The following is a 15,498-nucleotide window of genomic DNA, read 5'->3' as shown; positions in this document are numbered from 1 at the left end:
ATAACTAATTTTCCAGAGCAATACGAATCCCTGTATAAAACAGAAATAAAATGGGAAATTGCTCAGCAACGTTTCTGTAAAATAAGGATTATTAATCTGGGCCTGCACGGCCCTCGTTGAAACAGTATTGAAATTAATTACTTCTCCTTGTGGTCAATGAGGGGAATCTCAGGCTCCAGGGCGGGTTAAATTACCATGGGTTGATTTTGTGCTGCTGCGCATATATTCCACTGCACGAACAAATGTTAACGTGGCCCTTTTCTTGGATGCTGACAAAACTGCCTTTCCATTTCAAGCACTGCTTTGTTTTCAAAATAGCAGCCCTGGAACAAGTATGCCTTCAAGCTAAGTTATCCAAATTCAGAGGTAAGGGCCCCATGACGTTCAGGGTTATGAGCCATGGCCAACTGCAGAACCAATTTTTTTTTTTTTTGGTGGTCATTGGGGAAGAGCTAGGACTCGAAACGTTAACTCTGTTTCAATCGGGCAGATCCTACAAGACTAGCCGGGGTTTTTCCAGCATTTTATGTTTATTTCCAGCATTGTCTGTTTTTATTTCAGATCTCCGTATTTTGCTTTCATTTTTAACTAAAATAGCATCTTCCCTCATAAAGTGGCATTAAGTCATCAGTGAGGATTCATGACTAAATAATTACACTGACATTAAGAGGCCATCATAGAAATGAAAGCTGGTTTCAATGTCCTACACTTTCATCCACCTGGCGGAGTTAAAATGCACTCAACGCACCAGTAGGTGAGGTGCTGGGGAAATAGACATCTTTCATTTTGATTAGGTAAACTAAAATAGGGCAAATAGTCTAATACATTTGTATCCATTTTCTGGACCTTGGGTCACTATGGAGAATTATGAATCAATATGAAGCAATCATAACTAAACTTTTAATTCACGAACTAGAGTTTAATGTCAGTAATTTTCGAATAACAATATGAACTATAATATGTTGAAGTGTGTCAGAAATCGCCAGGAATATTTATGCCTTGATGAAAGATGGCGTCCGATCATGTGCCGTACAAAGGTAACCGGAACTGCTTTGTCCATTATGCACATTGCTCCCATCGACCCGCGTTCCTGACAATCAGTTCCGGGCCGCGCAGAGGTGAGTGAAGGTTGTGGAGGCGGAGGACCTGGAGGTAAAATAAACCTAAAATATATAACATTCTATCCCCTGTATGCTGGGTGTGAGTCTGTTAATGTCGCTACAATTCCCCCTTGCAACAGCAGTGATGGCGAGCGTTAAACTGAACCAGTATCTGAGTCCTCAACACCAGGCCGCACGTGTGTCCCCGTAAATTGCTCCCGGATCCGCGTCAGGGACTGACCCCCGACCCCGACTGACCCCCAACCCCGACTGACCCCCGGCCTCGACTGACCCCGACCCCCAACCTTGACTGACCCGCGACCCTGACTGACGCCCTGCCCCTGACCCCCAGCCCCGACTGCCCCTGACCCCCATCTGCCCCTGACCCCCATCTGCCCCTGACCCCCATCTGCCCCTGACCCCCGACTGCCCCTGACCCCCAGCCCCGACTGCCCCTGACCCCCAGCCCCGACTGCCCCTGACCCCCAGCCCCGACTGCCCCTGACCCCCAGCCCCGACTGCCCCTGACCCCCAGCCCCGACTGCCCCTGGCGCCCAGCCCCGACTGCCCCTGACGCCCAGCCCCGACTGCCCCTGACCCCCAGCCCCGACTGCCCCTGACCCCCGACTGCCCCTGACCCCCGACTGCCCCTGACCCCCGACTGCCCCTGACCCCCGACTGCCCCTGACCCCCAGCCCCGACTGCCCCTGACCCCCATCTGCCCCTGACCCCCATCTGCCCCTGACCCCCATCTGCCCCTGACCCCCATCTGCCCCTGACCCCCATCTGCCCCTGACCCCCAACTGTCCCTGACCCTCAGCCCCTGACCCCCGGCCCCGACTCCCACTATTGCTAGGTGCCTATTAGGTAGATGCCTAGCGTGTCTGTCAGAATGATGGTGATAGCACAGGGCGTGATGCCTGTTTGTAGACTGAGGTCTGCTCTACCACCCTACCTATCGTTCAGATTCATGGCATTTTGCCATGGTTTGTTAGATAATCACCACGGTTAGGGAACTCGAGAAGAAGACAGTTTCTCTAAACCAAAGGAATGTGTGACTTGCATATCTAAAATTGGGATGGTTAGCTATTCACTTCCTTTGCCAAATATAAATAATTAATGTATCTTATTACCCAGTTGAACATGTAGGTGTGCCGTTTATTGATTTTAAATGTTTTCTGCCATGACAATCTTGCTACCATTTTATCTGCTGAATTAAATATTCTCTCTCTTCTGTGCGTACACCAGTTAAGGAAGATACTTGATGTGCCAGTGCCCGATGAGGCTGCTTCACAACTCCCTGTAACATCCAGTTTTGTACGTGTGAATGGTTTGGATCGGACGTTTGCACTAATCTGATTCCTCCTCCCCTGTGTTGAAGTGGGTACCCTTCCCGGCATACTCCCTATGCGAGTGCAGCCACGTCGGGAATCTGAGAATGGGAAGGTGCTTCAGGAAAGGTGGGGGGAAGTAGAAAACAAATGAGGTGGCAGAGTTTTATTTAAAAGGAAATCATTGTCTCACGAAAATCTGGTTTGTGCTATTGCCGCCAGGAGACATTTTAATTCCATCATCTAGTGTCCTGTACTAGCTGCTGGATTGATCCTGGGCCGACGTTCTGGGAATGGTAATAACAATAATAACAATCGCTTATTGTCACAAGTAGGCTTCAAATGAAGTCACTGTGAAAAGCCCCTAGTCGCCACATTCCGGCGCCTGTTCGGGGAGGCCAGTACGCGAATTGAACCCGCACTGCTGGCCTTGTTCTGCATTACAAGCCAGCTGTTTAGCCCACTGTGCTAAACCTGCCGTCACTGGACTAGTAATCCAGAGGCCGAGGTTAATGACCTAGAGGAGCGGGGTTCAAATCCCATTTTAATGGCTGGTGGCATTTAAATCTAGAAAATAAAGGTGACCATGATCGTTGTAAAAACCCATCTGGTTCACTAATGTCTTTTAGGGAAGGAAATCTGCCGCCCTTACCTGGCCTACATGTGACTACAGACCCACAGCAATGTGGTTAACTCTTAACTGCCCTCTGAAATGGCCTAGCAAGCCACTCACTTGTATTCAAGAAGGCAACCTTCCCCTTAGCAATTAGGAATGGGCAATAAATGCTGGCCTTGCTAGTGTTGCCTATATATCGTGAATGAGTAAAAAAGAACTGTGCTTGGTTTCTGTCACTAAAGGTAAAGGCCCCCAGAAAGACTTGAGAAAGCCTTTACAGGCAATATGTCCTTGACATATATGTCCTTGATCTTAATGATGTTTGAGTTGTCAAGCTCTGCACTTTCATTTTAAAAAAAATTAAAAAATAATAATTTTTATTGAAGAATTTTGTATTTATATAACAACGAACCGCAATAAAATACCAACAGTAACAATAATGATAGCCGTCATAAACATTCGCCCATCCTCAATGAACAACAAAAGATATTAACAACAACTTAAATTAACACAATGTTAAGTTACATAACCATAGAAAAATAGAAACAATAATAAAGAACACCCCCCCCCCCCCGCCCCCGCCCCCGCCCCAGCCCCCACCCCGGGTTGCTGCTGATATTGACCAAGATACCTATCTTTGAGCCAGGAAGTCCAGAAAAGGCTGCCACCGTTTATAGAACCCTTGTATTGATCCTCTCAGAGCAAATCTGACCCTCTCCAATTTTATAAATCCCGCCATGTCACTGATCCAGGTCTCCACGCTTGGGGGCCTTGCATCCTTCCACTGCATCAAGATCCTCCGCCGGGCTACTAGGGACGCAAAGGCCAGGGCACCGGCCTCTTTCGCCTCCTGCACTCCCGGCTCTGCCGCAACTCTGAAAATCGCGAGTCCCCACCCTGGTTTGACCCTGGATCCAACCACCCTCAACACCGTCCCCGCCACCCCCTTCCAGAATTCTTCCAGTGCCGGGCATGCCCAAAACATATGGGCATGATTCGCTGGACTCCCCGAACACCTGGTGCACCTGTCCTCACCCCCAAAGAACCTACTCATCCTAGTCCCGGACATGTGGGCCCGGTGCAGCACCTTGAATTAGATGAGGCTAAGCCTCGCACAGGAAGAGGAAGAGTTGACTCTCTACAAGGCCTCCGCCCAAGTCCCGTCCTCTATCTGCTCCCCTAGTTCCCCCTCCCATTTAGCCTTCAGCTCCTCCACTGACGACTCCTCCACCTCCTGCATTACCTTATAGATGTCAGACACCTTCCCCTCTCCGACCCACACCCCCGAAAGCACTCTGTCCATCGCCCCCCCGCGAGGGCAGCAAAGGGAATTCCTCTACCTGTCGCCTAGCAAACGCCTTTACCTGCAAGTATCTGAACATGTTCCCTTGGGGGAGCCCAAATTTATCTTCCAGTTCACCCAGGCCCGCAAACCTCCCGCCAATAAACAGGTCCCTCAGTTTACTGATGCCCACCCTATGCCACCCCCTAAATCCCCCATCAGTGTTCCCCGGGATGAACCGATGATTTCCACCTAATGGAGCCTCCATCGAGCCCCCTGTTTCCCCCTATGCCGTCTCCACTGTCCCCAGATTCTTAGGGTCGCCGCCACCACCGGGCTCGTGGTATACCTCTTAGGAGAGAGCGGCAACGGCGCCGTTACCAAGGCACCCAGGCTCGTACCTCTGCAAGACGCCATCTCCATTATTTTCCACGCCCCCCCCCCCATCACCTATTTACGCACCATTCACATATTGGCCGCCCAATAGTACCCCAAAAGGTTGGGCAGCGCCAGCCCGCCTCTATCCCTCCCTCGCTCCAGGAAAACCCTCTTCACTCTCGTAGTCCCATGTGCCCACACAAAGCTCAAAATACTGCTAGTCACCCTCCTAAAGAAGGCCCTGGGGATGAAGATGGGCAGGCACTGAAAGAGGAACAAGAACCTCGGAAGCACCATCATTTTGACGGACTGCACCCTCCCCGCCAACGACAACGGCAGCATGTCGCACCTTTTGAACTCCTCCTCCATCTGATCCACAAGACTGGTGGAATTATGCTTGTGAAGAGTCCCCCAGTCCCTGGCCACCTGCACCCCCAGGTACCTAAAACTCTCCCCTGCCCGCCTAAGCGGGAGCCTACCAATTCCCTCCTCCTGGTCCCCAGGGTGCACCACAAACACCTCACTCTTGCCTAGATTTAGTTTATAGCCTGAAAAGGTCCCAAACTCAGCTAGCAGCTCCATCACCCCCCGGCATCCCTCCCACCGGTCCGCCACATACAGTAGCAGGTCATCGGCATACAACGACACCCTATGTTCCTCCCCACCCCGCACCAAACCCCTCCACCTCCCTGAATCCCTCAACGCCATCGCCAACGGCTCGATTGCCAATGCAAACAACAAGGGGGACAGGGGGCACCCCTGCCTGGTCCCTTGGTAAAGCCGGAAGTACTCCGACCTCCTCCCATTCGTGGCCACACACGCCATCGGGGCCTCGTATAGCAGCCTCACCCATCTAATAAACCCTTCACCAAATCCAAACCTCCCCAACACCTCCCATAAGTATCCCCACTCCACTCTATCGAAGGCCTTCTCCGCATCCAGCGCCACCACTATCTCTGTCTCCTCCTCAATCGCCGGCATCATTTTTTTTTTTTATAAATTTAGATTAGCCAATTATTTTTTCTAATTAAGGGGCAATTTAGTGTGGCCAATCCACCTACTCGACACATTTTTGGGTGTGGGGGCGAAACCCACGCAGACACGGGGAGAATGTGCAAACTCCACACAGACAGTGACCCAGAGCCGGGATCGAACCTGGGACCTCAGCGCCGTGAGGCGATTGTGCTAACCACTAGGCCACCGTGCTGCCCTAATCGCCGGCATCATGATGACATTCAGAAACCTCCGCACATTCGTGTTCAGCTGCCTTCCATTAACAAAACCTGTCAGGTCCTCGTGTACAACCCCTGGCACACAGTCCTCTATCCTGGTGGCCAGGATCTTTGCCAGCACCTTGGCATCCACATTGAGGAGAGATATGGGCCTGTATGAACCACACTGCTGCGGGTCCTTGTCCCTCTTTAAGATTAAAGAAATCAGCGCCCGCGACATCGTCGGGGGCAAAGTCCCCCCTTCCCACACCTCATTAAGCGTCCGCACCAGCAAGGGGCCCACTAGGTCCACAAACTTTTTATAAAACTCCACCGGGAACCCATCCGGCCCTGGCGCCTTCCCTGACTGCATCTGCCCGATCCCCTTAACCAGCTCCTCCAGCTCAATCGGCGCCCCCAACCCCTCCACCTGCGCCCCCAACCTCTCCACCTGCTCCTCCTGCACCTTCGGGGAAGATAGCCCGTCGAGAAACCTCTCCATTCCCCTCCTCTCCACCGTTGGCTCCGACCGGTACAGTTCCCTGTAAAAGTCTTTGAAGACCTCATTCACCTATACTCCCTTCCGCACCACATTCCCACTCTTATCTCTCACTCCAGCAATTTCCCGCTTGCGGAGCTGATGAGCCAGCATTCTACTTGCCTTTTCACCATGTTCATACACTGCCCCTTGTGCCTTCCTCCACTGTGCCTCCGCCTTTCTAGTGGTCAGCAAATCAAATTTAGCCTGTAGGCTGCGCCTCTCCCCCAACAGTCCCTCCTCTGGTGCCTCTGCGTACCTCCTATCTACCTCCAGCATCTTTCCCACCAGTCTATCCCTCTCGCTCCTCTCCCTGTGTGCCCGGATAGATATCAGCTCCCCACGAATCACTGCCTTCAAGGCTTCCCAGACCATCCCCACCTGGACCTCCCCCGTATCATTCACCTCGAGGTACCCCTCAATACTTGCCCGGACCCTCCTACACACCTCCTCCTCCGCCAACAACCCCACATCCAACCGCCACAACGGACGTTGGTCTCGCACCTCCCCCATCTCTAACTCTATCCAATGCGGAGTGTGGTCGGAGATTGCAATGGCCGAATACTTGGCCTCCTCCACTCTCGGAATCAGTCCCCTACTCACCACGAAGAAGTCTATCCGAGAATAAACCCTATGTACGTGGGAGAAGGAAGAGTGCTCCCGTGCCCTCGGCCTCACAAACTTCCATGGGTCCACCCCTCCCATCTGGTCCATAAACCCTCTCAGTACCTTGGCCGCCGCTGGCCTCCTACCCGCCCTTGAACTGGACCGATCCAGTGAAGGATCCAACACCGTATTGAAGTCTCTCCCCCCCCCCCCCCCCCCCCCCCCCCAAATAATCAGACGTCTCGCCTCTAGATCCGGGACCTGTCCCAGCATACGCCTCATAAAGCCCGCATCGTCCCAATTTGGGGCATACACACTAGCCAGTACCACCTTCTCTCCTTGTAGCCTGCCCCTAACCATAACATACCTACCCCCCTTATCCACCACCACCTCAGATGCCTCAAACGACACATTTTTCCTCACCAGAATCGCCACTCCCCGGTTCTTCACATCCAACCCAGAGTGGAAAACCTGCCCCACCCACCCCTTCCTCAGACGGACCTGGAGCATTGCCACATCTGCCTTTAGTCCCCTCAGATGAGCAAGTACCCTAGACCGCTTCACCGGCCCATTAAATCCTCTCGCATTCCAGGTGACCAACCGGATCAGAGGGCGTCCCGACCCCCTCCCCCGTCGACTAGCCATAGCCCGTCGACTGCCCGCCCCAGGCCAGCGCCCCCCGCCCGACCCAGTCCCCACAGCGACAACACATCACCTATGTCCCCCCCCGGCCCACACCAGCTCCTTCCTGACCCTGCCAGCAGCAACCCGGTATTCCCCCCCCCCCCCCCCCCCCCCCCCCCCCCCCCGAACCCTCCTAGCCGCGAACCGTCCTCCATTGTACTTCCGTGGGTACTTTCATTTAAAAATTGACACACATTACATCCTCGCCACACCAGCACGTTCATATGTGCGCTTTAACGTTCTTTGCTGCCGATTTGTATGACTGGACAGGTTGAACCATCTTTATTGGCCTTGCTAAATTGCCCCTTAATTGGAACATTAGGACCTGCTACCAGTTGTTGGACTTCATATATAGCCACATTAATTTAAATGAGTTATCATTTCCCAGGAAGAATGACTGCTCCAACAGCCCAGGAGAGGAAGACCTGCTGGGGAGCGAGGGACAGGTACTGGCAGTGCCTGGATGAGAGCGATAAGGGTTCTTCGGAGTGTCGGAAGTTAAGGACGGTATTTGAAGGCAGCTGCCCCCAGCAGTGGGTAAGTATTAAAGTCGAGACTGTGTTTCCCCTTTAAGTAATGACACAAGCTGTTTAAGGATTAGGATTCAGCCAATCTTAACTCACCTAACTCGAACAAACCTACTCTCACTTTCTGCAATAGGTCTGCACCTGGATTTCTGCGCCATTCAGATTTTAGGGGCTATTTTGAACACTGCCGCTTCACTGGGGGATCTAATCTTAAATCAGAACATCAAAATCTGTTTGCGGCTTGAAGTATCTGCAGATTGATGGAAATAAAGGTTTAATTCATATACAAGAGCCTGAGGCTGCATAATGACCTCATTCAGACAGGCCTGCCCTAACTGACCCATTTTATTAGAAGTAATTAAATATTTAGTGTAGAGGAAATGCTGGAAGTGCAAAAGAAAAGGCAGCTAAATATTTTGGGTGGAAATTTTTCTTCGGATTTTCCAATTGCTGTTCAAATATTTAACACCTTGAATGTGAATTCAGTATTTTAAGATGTTTGTGATGGATGACACTCCAACAGTTACTCAAAGTACAATCCCATTTGCTTTAGCCTGATCAGTTAGGTGGCTGCTTGTTAAAACATTTTTTGGCCAGCGGGTGGTGCTCTTGTGCCACGAGCTTTAACCCTCCGAGGTTAGGGTTGGGCCTGAAATCCTGCTCAATTAGTTGTGCTGGGTTGGGAGAGGGAGAGAGAGAGACAGGGCCAGGTAAATACCTGAGAGAGAGTGAGAGAAAAACAGGGCTGGGTAAATACCTGAGAGAGAGAAAAACAGGGCCAGAGAGAGAGAGAGAAACAGGGCTGGGTAAATACCTGAGTGGGAGAAAGAGATTGCAGTGTTAATGTAAGCCTACTTGTGACAATAATAAAGATTATTATTAATTATTATTATTTTCATTACCCAAACATCTATCGCATTCTGTCCTAAAAATCCCCAGCCACTGGACACCCTCAGTTCCTTGGGGTAGAGATTCACAAAGATTTATTACCCTGCTCTCGATCATCAATGGACAACCCCTTATCTTTCTGAGGCTGACCCTGTTTCCAGATCCCCCAGCCAGGGGAACACAACCTCTCAGCACCTATCCTCACGAATTTTATATATTTCAATTAGATCAAAGAATAAAAATGCCTTAAAAGATAAAGAACAGGAACAGGCCCTTCGGCCCTCCAAGCCTGTACCGGTCATGATACCAACCTTTTCCAAAACCCTCATCACTTCCTTGTGACGTATTCCTCTCTACCCATCCCAGCCATATGTTTGGCAAGATGCCTTTTCAATGCCGTTAATGTATCTGCTTCCACAACCTCCTCTGGCAGTGCGTTCCAGGCACTCGCCATCCTCTGCGTTTATAAAAAAAAACCTACCTCTCACATCTCGTCTAAATTTTCCCCTCGGATCTTAAACCTTTGCCCCCTGGTGACTGACCCCTCCACCCTGAGAAAGAGTGCCTGCACATCCACTCTATCCATGCCCCTCATAATCTTGTAGACCTGTATCAGGTCACCCCTCAACCTCGTCTTATCTAATGAAAACTAAGTATGGAGGAAAAAAATGCAGTAATTTAAGAGTGAAATAGCGCCCTGTGCTCTCTATAATGAGGTATTTTTGCCAACAGTATTGATGACCTGTCTTGGCGGGGGAACGGTATCAACAGCATCAATTTTGGTGAGGGAGACGGTGGCGTGGTGGTAACAATACTGGACTAGTAATCCAGAGGCCCCAGACTGATGCACAAAATGGGTTTAAATCCCACCACAGCATCGGGTGGAATTTAAACCCAATTGAAACCTAGATTCGGAAGCTAGTCTTGGTAATACTGACCAGGAAATGTGTACATGTGACTCCAAACCCACAGCAATGTGGGTGACTCGGAACTGCCCTCTGAAATGACCTAGCAAGCCATGCCGTTCGAGGGAAACTAGGGATAGCCACAAGCAGTGAAAGCATTAAAAAGACACAATACATAGTTCACAATGACTAAATGCTAAGTGTGCTATTGACCTTTGGATGTGTGTACGGTGAGAAGGCTCAGCAATAATAATGGAGGGTCCTGTTCATGCTAAAGAAAATGAATAACATCACTTCTATAATCAAATATAAAAGAATAAATCCGTTATTATTTCACATGTGAGCCTCGTTGCCATTGGTTAAATTACAACTGACTCTCCTCTTCTTTCATCAGATCAACTACTTTGACAAAAGGAGAGACTATTTGAAATACAAGGAGAAAATGCAAAGGGAAGGATTTCAGCCTCAGGAGAATGTCACCAAACTATAACCCCCTGGAACAGAGACCATGCCGGGGACAGCCAGCTTTCAGAGACCCAGGGGGCCCTCGACATCTCGCTGTGACGGACTCTCCGCAATTGCTAAAATCATTGATCCTCAAATTACTGGCGGCTCCCGGGAGGACCTGATGGTTGAGGGATTGGCTGCAGTTAGTGGTCGGTAACTGTGATCCTGGTCATTAACGATTCCACGCGGTTTCCGGCTGTTGGTAGCTTTGTTGTGGGACCTGACTTGCCAGTTTTGCATGGTGACTATGGAAGAAGGGCAGTTACAGCAGTGCACACAGCTGCCATTCAGGGTTGAATATTTTCCTGCTTCACTTTATAACGAAGTTGTAAATGTGTTTATATCGTACATATAAATGAAGAACCGGAGTGGGCCACTCTCTTCTCCCCCCCCCCCCCCCCCCCCCCCCCCCCCCCAAATCCCCGTGCCTGCCCTGCCATTTGATAACATCAGGGCTGATCTCATTGTAACCTCAGATCCACATTCCTGCCTACCCCCTGATAACCTTTGACTTTTACAGTACAATTTTACTATAGATCACAATTTGAAGATATTGTGTTCCTGGTAGAGCACCATTGCACTATGTTCTTGGTGGAAGATACAGTCACCATTCCCTTGCTGTCACATTGTGTCAGTGTTGCTTATTGGCAATTTATTTAGCATTTTGGTCCCTGTGAGGTGTCCCTTGCACCGAGGAAATCAATCACTTTTCTGCTGCCTGACCTCAATTATCACTGCGAATTTCTTCCTGCACCAGCGACTTGAGCTGTGATCACCCTGCTGCTAACTTATTTCAAAATGCACTCTCCAGATATAAGCCAGGTTCTGAAAGACAACATATAAAACTTAAGCAAACGGGTAACCATGGTATGAAATTTCTCATCCACCCACCTCAAAGATGGGCTCAATGTCCTTCTATCTCTTAATGCCCTTAACTGGAAAACCTGGGGAGATCGCTGAATAAATGATGTTAAAGATCATACTCAATGGCACGGTGGCGGATTGGTTAGCACTGTTGCCTCACAGCGCGAGGACCCGGGTTCGATCCCGGCTCTGGGTCACTGTCCGTGTGGAGTTTGCACATTCTCCCCGTGTTTGCGTGGGTTTCACCCCCACAACCCAAAGATGTGCAGAGTAGGTGGATTGGCCACGCTAAATTGCCACTTAATTGGAAAAAAAACTAATTGGGTACTCTTAAATTTATTTTTAAAAAGATCATACTCCATACTTTTAAAATTAAATTAATATTGCGGGACCAAAATTTTCTACCAAAGAAAAGCAACGCACCAGACACTGGGTCAGTGTCATATATCCATGTCCGAATGTAGTACAGAGATAAGGCTCCCCCTGCTGGAGTACCAGTGTAACATGAGCTGGATTCCTATTGACTGAGAACTGGCCATATTCATCATAAAATTATTAAAATGTACTTTTGCCACCGTCCCCCTTTAACAGTACACATTGTTTTAAAAGCAAATCAATTTTTAGAAAAAAATGTTCTTGAGAAATCTTGATTTCACAATTTTTCACTTCGAATAACCTTCATGTAATGTTCATACATAACACAAGATATTCGTCCAGCACACTGGTTTGGAGAAAATAAATCAAGTTTAATGTACGGAGAAAGTGAATTAAACAATTTGTCGAGTCTTTCCACAGCAGCAGTGATTTCTGAAGCTGCCAGGGTCAGACGCTAAGGGACCCTGACAGAAAAAAGGGTGTAATAGATTCCATGCCATCATTAGGTTTAGGGCAGGTATCGGTGCCAATGTGCTATAGGGCAAAGAACCCATGCACGCCAACAGTTAAATGTTGTGTGATCGTTTGTATTGTGTGACAGATTGTTGTGACCTAAGAGCATCACTGCTTAATCAGATTGAAATTGGTGTGTGGGGCACGGACTGTAAATAGAGGGGAAGACTGCTCAATGTTAACAGGGACACCATTTTACAAGAAATAGGAGCAGGACTCGACCATTGGCCCATCAAACCTGCCCCACCATTCAATACAATCCTGGCTGTTCTTGGGCTTCAGCTCCACCTTCCCACCCAATCCCCATATCCCTTAATCCCCCCAAGAGGTAAAAAAAAATCTGTCTCTTCCAGCCTGAAATATATTCAAAGATGGAGCACCACCAACCCTCTGGGGTCGAGAATTCTAAAGATTCACAACCCTTCAAGGGAAGACATTTCTCCTTATCTCAGTCCTAAATGATCGCCCCCGCCCCCCTTATCCCGAGACTGTGTCCCCATGTTTTAGATTCCCCGACCAGAGGAAGCAACCTCTCAGCTATCACCCCTATCAAACCCCCTCAGAACTCTGTAGGTTTCAATGAGATCGACTCTCGTTCTTCTAAACTCCAGAGTATTAAAAAGCCCAATTTCCTCAACCTCTCCTCAGAGGACGATCCCCTCATCCCCGGGGCGAATGTAATGAATCTTGGCTGTAGCGCCTCCAGTTTTGCTAAGAGTGCCAATCATCATTAAACCATTTTAAAAGAACACCATTACCATTTCACTGGAAACAGCAACCTGAGAAAATCTTGCCCGTATGCAAAGCAACCAGATCGATTCTCGCAATCCCTTTCCCTTCCACACTCTGCGGATTGCTGCTGTAAATTGCTGTCACTCCAACACTCATCCGGGCTTAATTCCATTTGTCTTTCTATTTCATGTCTTTAATTAGTGTACCCCCAGCCACCGCTTTCCCAACCATCCTCCCCCAATTAAAAGTTGTTGGCTAATAACCAAATAGTTAATTCACTGGGCCAGGCATCAAGGCTGCTGGCTGAATCTGTCGCCTATTTGATCCTTGGACTGTGTTCGTGCAAAATGACATCAAGTACTGTAAATCATAACTTGTATCTTGCTGCGATAATGGTATTTTGAGATATAAAGTTTATACGTTGTTCTCACTGTTGATCTATATGTATCAGTATTTGCTAATTTAAGTAAACGGTTCCAGTAATACCCCCCCCCCTCGCTCATCAGTTCCAATATTAAGCAGTGTGAGGTTACAGAATACAGGTGGGACATGGAGTAGTGAAGCTATGGGTACTCTTCCCAATGGTGTTCAGAAGCACACCCCGCGTCAGCCTTCTTGCTGCCAAGTTTCTTTTTCCATTCCCTGCAGAAACTTTGTGGTTTAAAATTGCAGATTTTTTTCCCCAAGCTTGGGAACCGAAGGAAACCTTGTCCCAGTCTTTTGGACTAGCCAAACGGTGGATTTCATGAATATTTCATGACTCCACATCTGCAGGATCCCACTCAGTTTGGGACTGAATGACCAAAATATAGAGCGGGAAATGCTTACATTGTCAGCTGTGTATTCTCCAGGAATATTTGAATGGGACAGTGGGGAATCAATGGAAGAGACTCTCGAGGGCAGCATTTCACTGAAGTGAACATTTGGGATTTTCTTCTCCCACAGCGCACCCCCACCTGCGGGTTTCCCAGCGACTTCAATGGAAAATCCCATTGTCAAGCAGCGGGAGTAGAGAATTCCGTCCTACATTTCTTATTCATTCAGGAAATATGGGCAGCATCGTTGGCCAAGCCAGCATTTATTGCCCATCACTAATTGTCCTTGAGATGGTGGTGGTGAGCTGCCTTCTTGAACCATTGCGAGCCTAATGGTCTTGGGATACAATTGAATGGCTTACGAGGCCTTTTCAGAGGGTAGTCAAGAGTCAACCATATTGCTGTGGATCGGAGTCACATCTAGGCCAGTTGAGATTAGAGTGGATGATTTCCACTTGGGGGCAGCACAGTGGTTAGCACTGCTGCATCACAGCTCCAGGGACCCAGGTTCAGTACCGGCCGTTGGTGACTGTGTGGAGTTTGCACATTCTCCCCGTGTCTGCGTGGGTTTCCTCTAGCTGCTCCGGTTTCCTCCCATGGTCCAAAGATGTGCAGGTTAGGTGGATTGGCCATATCACATTGTCCCTTTGTGTCCAAAGATGTGAAATGAAAATGAAAATCGCTTATTGTCACGAGTAGGCTTCAATGAAGTTACTGTGAAAAGCCCCTAGTCGCCACATTCTGGCACCTGTTCAGGGAGGCTGGTACGGGAATTGAACTGTGCTGCTGGCCTGCGTTGGTCTGCTTTAAAGGCCAGCAATTTAGCCCAGTGTGCTAAAGCAGCCCCTGGTTAAGGTTGAGTTTGTAGGTTAGGTTAAAACATTATTGGGATAGGGTAGGGGTGTGTGCTTGGGTGGAGTACTCCTTGAGAGGCTCAGTGCAGACTCAGTGGGCCGAATGGCCTCCTTCTGAACTGTAGGGATTCTATGATTTCCTTCTGCTGATGACACTAGTGAATCAGATGGGCTTTCATGAGAGTTTCACCCATTGCTGATATTAACTTTATAATTCCAGATTTATTTAATTAACTGGATTCGAATTCCATAGCTGCAATGGTCGGATTTGAATTCATGACCCCGGATCATATTGCTGGATTACTAGTCCAGTAACAATTGCTATGCTATCATGCCATTAAAATACAGTATGCGAGTAATTTGAGATGTGATGGGGTAAAAGATGCATAGGTGGGAGGAACAGATGATTTTGAACCTATGAGCGGCGTAGTGGTATTGACACTGGGCTAGTACTCCTGGCACAGGGGACCCAGATTCAAATCCTGCCACAGCAGATGGGGAAATTTGAATTCAGTAATAATATCTGGAATTAAAAGTCTAATGTCAATTGCCATTTAAAAAAACCCCTTCTAGTTCGCTAATGTCCTTTTAGGGAAAGAAGTCTGCTGCCCTTCCCTTGTCTGGCTTATATGTGACTCTAGATCCACAGCAAAAAGTGTTGACTCTTTAAATAATGCCCCTCCGTTCCAGGGTAATTAGGGAAAGGTAACAAATGCTTGTCTGCAATCCCCACATCCCCACGGAAGAATGTTTAAAAAATCTCTACGGCGTA

At 48.8% G+C, this 15,498-nt stretch overlaps 1 protein-coding gene across 3 annotated transcripts; it reads left to right on the top strand.

Annotated features, from left to right (window-relative positions):
- The first annotated feature begins 1,071 nt into the window (after positions 1-1,071).
- On the top strand, positions 1,072-13,488 carry LOC119975828 (cytochrome c oxidase assembly factor 6 homolog). 3 transcript variants are annotated; one of them, XM_038815725.1, is made up of 4 exons: positions 1,104-1,152; positions 2,349-2,417; positions 8,135-8,283; positions 10,461-13,488. In XM_038815725.1, exons 3-4 carry the CDS (start codon positions 8,140-8,142, stop codon positions 10,554-10,556), a joined length of 240 nt encoding a protein of 79 aa, XP_038671653.1. In that variant the 5' UTR covers positions 1,104-1,152; positions 2,349-2,417; positions 8,135-8,139; the 3' UTR covers positions 10,557-13,488. The 3 variants fall into 3 exon arrangements, with proteins under 3 accessions (XP_038671647.1, XP_038671638.1, XP_038671653.1); XM_038815719.1 differs by lacking the exon at positions 2,349-2,417 and having other exon boundaries at positions 1,072-1,152; XM_038815710.1 differs by lacking the exon at positions 2,349-2,417 and having other exon boundaries at positions 1,082-1,118.
- The last annotated feature ends 2,010 nt before the right edge of the window (positions 13,489-15,498 follow it).

The sequence above is a fragment of the Scyliorhinus canicula genome, chromosome 1, assembly GCF_902713615.1.
Source record: "Scyliorhinus canicula chromosome 1, sScyCan1.1, whole genome shotgun sequence".
Lineage (NCBI taxonomy): Eukaryota > Metazoa > Chordata > Chondrichthyes > Carcharhiniformes > Scyliorhinidae > Scyliorhinus > Scyliorhinus canicula.
Note: the sequence above shows the minus strand (reverse complement) of the source record. Positions and strands in the feature narration are given on the sequence as shown.